The 9,734-nt window shown below is 37.4% G+C and overlaps 1 protein-coding gene across 1 annotated transcript in view; it reads right to left on the bottom strand.

Annotated features, from left to right (window-relative positions):
* Positions 1-8,337, bottom strand: part of LOC104076380 (protein furry homolog) — a 32,945-nt gene extending 24,608 nt beyond the window's left edge. The window contains exons 1-2 of the mRNA XM_009577218.1: positions 8,238-8,337; positions 7,833-8,032 (exon numbers count right to left, since the gene is read on the bottom strand). Coding sequence (XP_009575513.1) covers positions 7,833-8,032; positions 8,238-8,337 — 300 coding nt within the window. The remainder of the gene's footprint in view (positions 1-7,832; positions 8,033-8,237) is intronic.
* Between the last annotated feature and the right edge of the window lie 1,397 nt (positions 8,338-9,734).

Genomic DNA, 9,734 nt, shown 5'->3' with positions numbered 1-9,734 from the left:
TTAAAAATTGTAACTTAATGAACACATCAAAATCCTCTGTCTAAACACATGCAAGTTGTAAGGTCTGGGCTAGAATCATAATACTTTCCTTGGTTTTCCCTGATTTTAATTACTCCAGTACTACAGTGTACAGAAAAAAATGAGTTTTACAACCTGTAAGTTTGATAAATTTAAAAAGAGCATCTAGAAACGAAGTGTGGACCCTTAATCTTGACAACCTAATTCCATCATAGACCCGTGTTAGTAGACTGATTGATTCTGACTTTAAAACTTCCAATGTAAGAAGATAAAATTTTGTTAATTGGAACCTAATTTGCTGGGGCAGGGAAGGTATTAAGTTTTAGTGGCATCCGTACTTATGATGAAAATTCATGAAGGACCATGATGTACAGCTTTGGGAAGGACTATAAAGTTAGTATAATGGATTAACTAAGACAGTGCTAATTGAATTTTAGGTACAGGATTGAGTTTACTAGTAGTCCCATATCCAACTTTGGATTTACATGGGTTAAGTTTGACACTATTAATATTCCCAATTTCTATACCTGTAATCAATTATAACAGATTCAGTGATTTACACTCCTAAAAGAGTTATCAACTAAACTGGTATTTGACTGTAAATTTGACTGCAGACTTTCAAGGAAGAAGCCAGAGTGCCCTTGCAGAGCTAACATCAGCCTTCAGTGTTCTTCTGCTACATGTACGACGGTCATAAAAGCCACAGCTTCCACCCGTACTACATGCCCAGCTAAGGAAACAAGACCTTATTGGGTGAATTTCCAAATTGGGAAGGTAGCTACGTGAAGTATTTAAGTTCTTCTCATATTTGTCATGCCAACAGATATGCAGGGTCAAATAAATAAATATGGCATAATTCAAGTTGTCTGATGGGTAAACTGTACCATGCCAGACTCAGGCCCAGAAAAGAGCACATAAATTTTAACTTAAAAACATACAGCAATCCTGATGAAGCAGGACCTCATTGACTTCAAACATGAAGTCTAAAAGCATGCAAAGGATGAAGCTGTTGCGAAAATATGGAAAGATATCTCTTTAATTAATTGCTACTTATCTGGCAAGAATGCTAACAAAGTAGATGATAGTTGATTTTCTATCCATCCTTCTGTCCTTCATGATGACAGACAACAGATAAGGCTGGCCTGTTTCAGGTAATGATACTACATTATCAAATGTAGTATGACTTTCATTTTCTGGATAGTGGTAATAACCAATATCCTTAAATGACACAAAACTGTGATTAGAGGCATGTGGTAGGTTCTCTGATATATTTGCAAGCATCGGCCAACACGTGACAGCCTCGGTGACCTCGGATTCAATCTCTGCCTTCCAATGTTAAATCCTCTTAGCGATTTCAACCATCGTATGCACCACTGACTATCCTCCAACTATATCCATGCAGTAGTGAGGCCCAGGGACAGTAAGCATCCTGGAGAGTTTTGCTGTCAGAATGAGATCTGAAGCCTCAAATAGCATTCTGCCCACACGCCCAGCTATGGAAACCCTGAGATCACTGAGAAAGCTCCTGTTGACATTGCCTGGTTCTGAAATGCATGAGTCTTTTTATGGACCTGTATCTAGCTGCAAATGCCTATGCCAATGGCTATGCAAAAATGTGTCCTTTTCCATCCTGGTTGCTAAAGTGGCATGAACTTTTTCCCTCTATCTCATATGGAAGCTGGAATCTGACCCAGGATGCATCCTGTCTCTATCCTCCCGCATTCCCTGATTACTTCTGAAACCCTACGTTTGTCTTACTCGAAGTTTTTTTCCAACTGTCTTTCATACGCTTTCCCTCAACTCCTGTGTTTCAATTTTACGGTATGTCACCCTGACCTACATAGAAGATATCTCATCTGTGGCCACTGCTTCAACTACACAAACCTTCCTAGGTCTTTCAGGAAGATAACTGCCCTGAGGTTCAAGATGAGCCACCCTAGGACTACTGCTCTATACTGTTCAGTGATTGACTTCTGTTACAGATCTCAGCCTGAGATACGTACTGAGATAACTAGAGGGGGATATTATTTCTGAGGTGATGAGTGGAAGGGGAAATGAAGGCTCTTTATGCCATTGGAGTTTTTTTGCTATATTTGATGCTCTCCATCTCCATCTTTTCCTATATTTTTCTGCCTTCACATCCTTTGACTACATGAGTAGAGCTTGCTTATTTCACAGATGGTATCTTCCTGGCTTAGCTGCCTCTCTCTCTCCTGGGGGAAAGAACAAACTGATCTGGCCCAGCTTGGGCTTCATTATCACTGGCAGAGCATGGTTTTGTGGACTGGACTATACTTGGAGAGCCAGTGAAGTTCCAACAAAAGTTGATTCATGATGGAGGAAAGAGTTATGGCTGAGACCATTGTTCTGCTTAACTGATTTCTTGAAACAGAGAAGTTAGCTACTGGAAAGACTGAGTAAAAAGAAACGGAACCAAGAGGACAATCCACACAGAAATCAAACTTAGTCCTTAGATATGGCTGGGAGTTGAGTAAAACACTGAGACCAACTGTTAGTCTAAAAAATTGACCCGGGATCCAGTCAGTGACCTGTAGGAAAGAAACTCTGCTGAGCTGACACTTGCTGTAGGAGATGGACCTTCTCCAGAGGACAGTGAATGTCCTTGGTCCTCCAGACTATCCTATGACTGACAGACATAGATCTGCCCATTCAACAAGCCACTTAATGCATCCACTGTAACAGATCTGTAGGGCTCCATACAATAAAAGGATAGTATATGAATATACTATCGAGTCACATATCGAGTAGTTGAAGTAAGATGGTGTGTAGATGCTTTCACTTTCTTATGAACAGGTGAGAGGACAGTCCTCAGCACAGTATAATAAAGCGAGGCAGAATTTCATAAAGAAGCATCTTAAGTATTTCAGAGACAATTATTGAAAGAATAATGTCTTAATGTCCTACATATTATTTGTCACAACAGGATCTAAAAGAACTAATCTACTAATATTTAGTTATATAATTTAAATACTAAATAAAGAGTACAGTAGAAATGTAGAAAGAGTTATGATATGTTAGATACAGAGTTATGATATTATGAACTATGAGCTCCATAGGGTTGGGACGGACTGCCCGCATGCTTCATAGAATTTTGACTACCACAAACACCAGTGGAATAAAAGAATTATATTAATGATGAGTGACATAATCCTTGAGTGACACAGAGGTGGATAGGGACAGATGACAATGGGAATCTGGCATGTTGGTAGCATTTATAGAGGAAGGTCCTAAGGAGGATACTTTTTGTATGGGGAAAAAAACCCCAGCATTTTCAATATATACTTGCATAAAGTTATTCAAATAAAGTTGTCTTCTTTTCAATTTATCTGGGCATACACATACTGAGTGGATAGTTAGAACAAAGCAAGGCAGTTTCCCTTTCCTCTCTTCCATGAAATTACTTGTTCCCTATAGTAACTCCTGTCTGTGCACTGTGAATAAACAGGAGTCCAAAGGCCCTGTGTATGCCAAACTATTCATGAGGACTTCAAATGTAAAAAGTGTGTAATGCTAATGTGTCTCGTTATAGATGAGAACAAAGGAGTCATTCCTCATGTGATGCAGCTGGAATTTTAGTCCATGTAAACCAGAAAATTCTACATTACAGCTGTGTGACATGCTTGGCATTATTATAGCCTACATAAATCTTACTATTTATCACAGCCCAGTCCTCAAAAATCAAAAAAACTTCTACTTGCTTTTCTTCCACGTCTGTCCTTAGCATATTTCTTCTGCAATGCCTACAGAAAGTGAAGCCTAGATTAAAGCTAATCGGACAGCAGTGCCACTATGCATGTTGGTTGGTCAAGCTTTGCAAAAACAAACTTGCATTATTCTGGCCCTTTCAGAGTCTTCCTAACCACCTGCTTGGCTGTTATCACCAACCCTGCTTTGAAACAGGTCTATATTTTAATGTCTTTGAGCTTCTAAGGAAATGGAAGTAATAAATACGCTAGTATCAACCACATCACTGCTTTCAGTCTTTTTCCAATGGTGAGATAAAACCTACCTAATAGGAGGAGAAAGTTATAGGCAGAATACATGAATATGCTTATAGTCCTAATCCTATAATGAGTAAATTCTGTTCTTGAGTTCAGTATTCAGAGAGATCCTGAATTTAGACAAGCTCAGCAAAAGAAGATGCTTGCAGGAGAAAAGCATAATGAAAGTTTACCAACAGCTAAATTAAACATTAACCACTGTCAATGCCTGTAGCTCACAATGTTTTATCAATGTCTACAGCTGTGTGTAAGTACTGCTGAAAGCCATATTTAAAGATTAGCCTGATCAGTATGCACAGGATGAATTATTACCCTAAGTGATAATCAACGGTCCTAAAAAGGAAACTATTTTCTGGGTTTTTTCCTTACAGTGTTAAGATACATAAACACATTTTATCATTTGAACTGGCAAAAATGTTTCCCTGGCTTCCTCATTCTAGCTTCATTTTAAGGTCACCACTGCTTGAAAAAAAATCAGCAGCAATAAGCTATCAAATTGTGTTTGTAAGTGAAGCAATGCAAAGAAGATTTACAATATAAACCAATAAAAATGTAAATATGAATGCAATCAGCTGTGACAAAAGGTCTGCAGGAGAAATTCTTAATATTCATTATAAAGGAGAACAATTATTTACAGAAAAAAATAAGGAAATTATTAAAGGTTATCAGGAAGAAATTATTTACATTTCGTTTATGTGAATTTAATTTTATAAACTGGAAAATCCCTTTTAATTAATTCTGCTGTCAAATAACTTTAATTTGGATTAATACAATCTGGGTACAGTAGTTTAATCATTAAAAATTAGCCACATAATTGTTAAGTTAAGTTAATGTAATTATTGAAATGTTTGTTATATTTCAGAGACCCTAAAAGGGTGACAAAATTGACCTGAAATTCCAAATAAAATATTCTCCAGACAAAGTAAAAAAAAATCACATCTGGAAACAAAAGGTTTCCATTCTAACTTGTTAAAGACTTAGCAGTTGATAGTCGACATTAGATTCATGCCTAGAAAACATATTAACTGGGGAGTGCGTTTTTTATGGTGATTACTGCCACATCAAGTACCCAAAATGTCAAATCATACTCGGTTGACAGCCAAGGCAGCAGGAGGAATAGGTGACATTGCCCTCTGCTTTCTCTGCTGCTGGAATCTGGTTATCCCAGCCAAGATTTCATGGGGCTGCAGGAGGCAGTGGGTGGCGTGCCCTTCACTGCTGCCCTAGCAAATAGCAAAAATTTTTTGTGCCTGGCTAGCATCTGCAACTCGTGGTGGGACACAAACCTGGTTTTCCACCATAGTTGTCAGAAAACTGTAATTTAGTTGGGCTCTGTGTACATCACAAAAGAAAGAGATGGATATATCAAACAGGCATATGGAACCCAAGAAACTGAGAGAAAAATTCATAAAAACAACAGTAAAGATAATCAGGTAGGATAAGCAGGCAAAATGTGTGTATGAAAAGAAATATCCAGGTAAAAAATACATTAGTAAGTCTTTAATTTAATCCCGTATTAACTTCAGAGCTTGAATCTGAGCTAGACTTTCTGATAAAAGAGAGGAAAAAGCAATTATATTATAAACAGATCATTTTAGCTTCTCTAAAAGATATCTTAAGTATTCATCACTCATTATAAAATTAAACTGCCATATCTTGTAATGACTTAGAGAATTCAAACTAGAAACATCTCAGTGTTAGAGCACTTTGCAAGTTTGATTTTCTTTGAAGTACGTTTGAGTTTAATTAGAACAGAACCTTCAAAGAGCTCACCATTTGACTACCTATTGTGAAAACAGGCCAAAGGGTGGCTCTGTACCACAAACTTATAACCGTTGTCTCGCAGATCCCTAGGACTTCCTGGTCACAACTCTAGTCAGTAGAGTAGAAATGTGGGAACAAAGCGGCTAAACATCTAACAGCTACCCCACAAAAAGGGTGGACTTAAATTCTTAGCCATTATTCCAGAATAATTTTTTCCATTTTCCCTTGTCACTTCTTTTCTTACAACCCAATTATTTCAAGATCATTTTGACTGAATGTCTACAAAAACTTGCTTACACATTTGTCACAGTCACCCTCAAATAGCAGCATGCCATGACTTATAAGTCCTATTAGTATTAATAAGATGTGAGTATGTCATTGAATTATTGTTAGTGTCTCACAGTTAGACCCCTGTAAGAAATACGTTCTGAAAATGTTGACAAGAAGAAGGTGACATTCCAGTCTCTTGTCATATTTTTACATTCTACGTTGAATTTACCAAATAAAATTTCACTGAACAACCTCTGGAATAAGATAAGATCAACATTCAGATATTCATAGTTTCACAAAGTGACAAAAATAAGATATCAACACACAGCAACTCAAAATCATCTTAACAGAAGGTGAAATGGGAATAAATCAGGATCACTGGTTCATATCTATGTCTGAAATATTACACGAAAATGCAGAGGTTAGTGTTTAAGAGTAACAGAAGTGCCACAAGGAAATTATGTTCTCAGTCCTGGTCTTTTTGTTGTTTCCCTGATCTTGTCAAGTAATTTTACAACACATTTGTCTTAAAATTTTAAAGACGTTCACTGTGCGTCACATGAAGACTGGATGGTAATAAATAGCTGCTGGCATTTTTTTCTTTAAAGGACCTACACTATGACTGTCAGTTTATTCTACTTTTTGCAATTTGGAGGGGACTCAGGAAAGAAGAAGAAACTGGATCTTTGTCAAAATATTCCTTCCTGTTAGCTTTTTTTTGTGTTATTTCCAAATTATGTAAGATATTTCTGTCATCTTGCATCTACCTAATGTTTCAGAGGAAAGTCTGGAAAAACTTTCCCAGCATCAAATGTTTCTGAATCTAAATCAAGACATAAAACTAAACAGATGCCATCAGAATCAAGACAATCTTAATTTTACTGTTCAGAATATCCAGACCTGAAAATGGGGAACTGAACTAAGTATTCTATATTTGCTTTATAACAAAAATGTTATAACATTTTATGAAAATTCCCTTACAGCTCAGAAATACAGGTTCCTGGTTATTTTTATTTTTTTATTTTTATCTTGTCAGAACCAAAATATAGGTTACAGAACCATTCTTCCCTAACCAAAATAACAAGAATGTATATAAAATGTAGTCTCAATTTAAAATAGCAGACTCCCAAAAGTTCAGTTACATAAGACAGTTTGCAACAGACATACTTATATGTTAAATTTGCCTAAAATACAAATAACGATGGCTCTCTCACTGACTGTGCAAGACCTTATAATGTAGCTCCTTTTTCAAATGCTGCATGCTTTTTCATGTCTGGAAAATAGGTGCTATAGCACTTTGTTAGACTGTGAAATCTACTACTGTCAGAACTAAAATAAGAACCAGCAGGACTATTTATTTTCATGTTTTAGCTGAAAACTGGTAATGCTCAGAAATACTGTTTTTATCATATTTCAGCATTTTCTAATCCATTTGGACTCAAGTGACCACTCTCCCAGCTGTGAAATCTATGCTGGCTGACACCCCTTCTGCTTCTCAATCACATTAACGTGCCCATATTGCAAACAGAAATAAAATATTCATTCCTTTTCATGTCACTCCTTTGGCATATCTTGCATATCTCTCTCCTCTCCCACACCTTCTAATTGACATGGTAGCATATCTTACAGTTCGGGAAACACTATCAAACTCCAACACAGATTACAAGCAAAATATTCTGCATTGCATGGCAAGAAAGCCTGATTTAAAAATAAATTCAAAGTAAAGTACATATAAACTTAGAGTTTGTTTCTACTCACAAGAGGTTCTGCCATGATGATGCGAATCTTGCGTTCAGCCTGAGTAGTAAAGTTAACAAACAAGCTCTTCAGGACATATTCGCCTGGTTTACTGTCTGGGTCAATATTGATAGGCAACATGGCTGGAGGTCCTTTTTCTCTCTGTGTACCAGAAACAGGTGGGACGGGTGGCTTGATATATCCGTTACCAACTGGAGAAGCTGAAATGTAGAAAAGACACATTTACTTGTGGGTAATTCAACGTGTCTTAACTTTTCCAGTGGCCCATTATACTGTCAAAGCAAAATTGGAGACTAGTTGATAACCAAAGAAAGACACAATACATAAATACAATTTCCATGGTATAATTATAGGTAAAATTTACATAACCTAGACTGGAAGAAGAAAACAAAGATGAAATCTTACCTATTAAAACTGAGTAGTGTTTACTATGCAGTGCATACTCATCCTCTTTTTTCACATGGTAAGACTTGCTGACACCTAACTGTTTGAATAACGTCCTCATTTCTTATTCCTTATCTTGTAGGCCAGATCTGTCACTCAGTTGTCAAATAACAAGTTTATTCTTTATTGCTATTCAAACTGACCTATCCTTGCAAAAGTCAGGAGTCTGATCTTTTGACTAAGGTGAGTTGTAAAGGGACTGATTTTCCTCTCATTTATACTGAGGTCAGTCAAGAATGACTCCTTTAAAAACAATGACATTTCACCAGTATAAATCTTACATGAAAACAGACACAAAATGTTTTCCATGGTCAAAAAATGTTCATGATGTATTAGTTTTTCTGAAGGTACCAAACCCTACAGTCCCATCGGGCACTTGTGAGATCACATCTGGAGTACTGTGTCCAGTTTTGGGCTCCCCCATACAAGAATGACATTGCTATTCTGGAGCAAGGCCAAGGGAGAACCACGAAGATGGTCAGGGGCTTACGTGCTTGCTACATGAGTACAGGCTGAGTGCTGGACTGGTTCAACCTTAAGAAGACAAGGCTAAGGGGAGACCTTATTGCAGTCTTGAGCTACCTAATGGGGTGTAGCAAAGATGGAGCCGGACTCTTGTTTGAGCACGGTGACAGTACGAGAGGCAACAGACACTAGTTGGAATTCCATATAGTGGAATTTCCATATATCCATATATGGAAAAATTTCCACTGTGAGGGGGCAATCAAACACTGGTACAGGTTGTCCACAGATAGAGAAGAAATTCCACTCTTGGAGATACTCGAAACTTGATTGGACAGGGCCCTGAGGAACCTTCTCTAGTTGGTGAGCAGAGGTTGGACTAATCATCCTCCAGAGATCCCTTCCAATCTAAATTATCCCATGATTCTGTGAATTCCCCATAACCAATATCAAGATAGTATGTACTAGGCTTAGCTTTACTTACTGTTTTTCTGGGAAACTGAAGAAAAAATAAATTGAAGTACGATGAAACAAAAGTTCATTAATTCAAATACTACCATTCTACGCATAAAATTTCCAAAACAAAATCCTCAGGCTTAGCTCTTATTGGCTATAAAAGCTATGTCTGGTCTTCAGGCAGGTACTGGTCGCACCCTCTGTTAGCTTTGCCAGAGACTTTAAAAGTAGCAAATTAAGTAACACTGGGAAGACCAGCCATTAGCCACTCTGAATGCAATGTAAGTGTCGTAACACTTGTGAGCACTGCCAGTGATTGGGACAGAGGTGCTTTAATGCAATACAAACTGTGGAAAATACTGTGAACTGATATCATTATAGCATTTCCCCACAGCATTGCATTGCAGAGTGCTACATTGTATGTTGCATCCATGTCGCAAAGAAAGAAAGAAAGAAGAATGAACTACAATGATGGATGCCACACATCTAATGCCTTTAGCTTTTCCTTTTGAGGAACAGAATTGCAACTACTACTGAAAG

Source organism: Fulmarus glacialis, unplaced genomic scaffold, assembly GCF_000690835.1.
Source record: "Fulmarus glacialis isolate BGI_N327 unplaced genomic scaffold, ASM69083v1 scaffold36944, whole genome shotgun sequence".
NCBI lineage: Eukaryota > Metazoa > Chordata > Aves > Procellariiformes > Procellariidae > Fulmarus > Fulmarus glacialis.
Note: the sequence above shows the minus strand (reverse complement) of the source record. Positions and strands in the feature narration are given on the sequence as shown.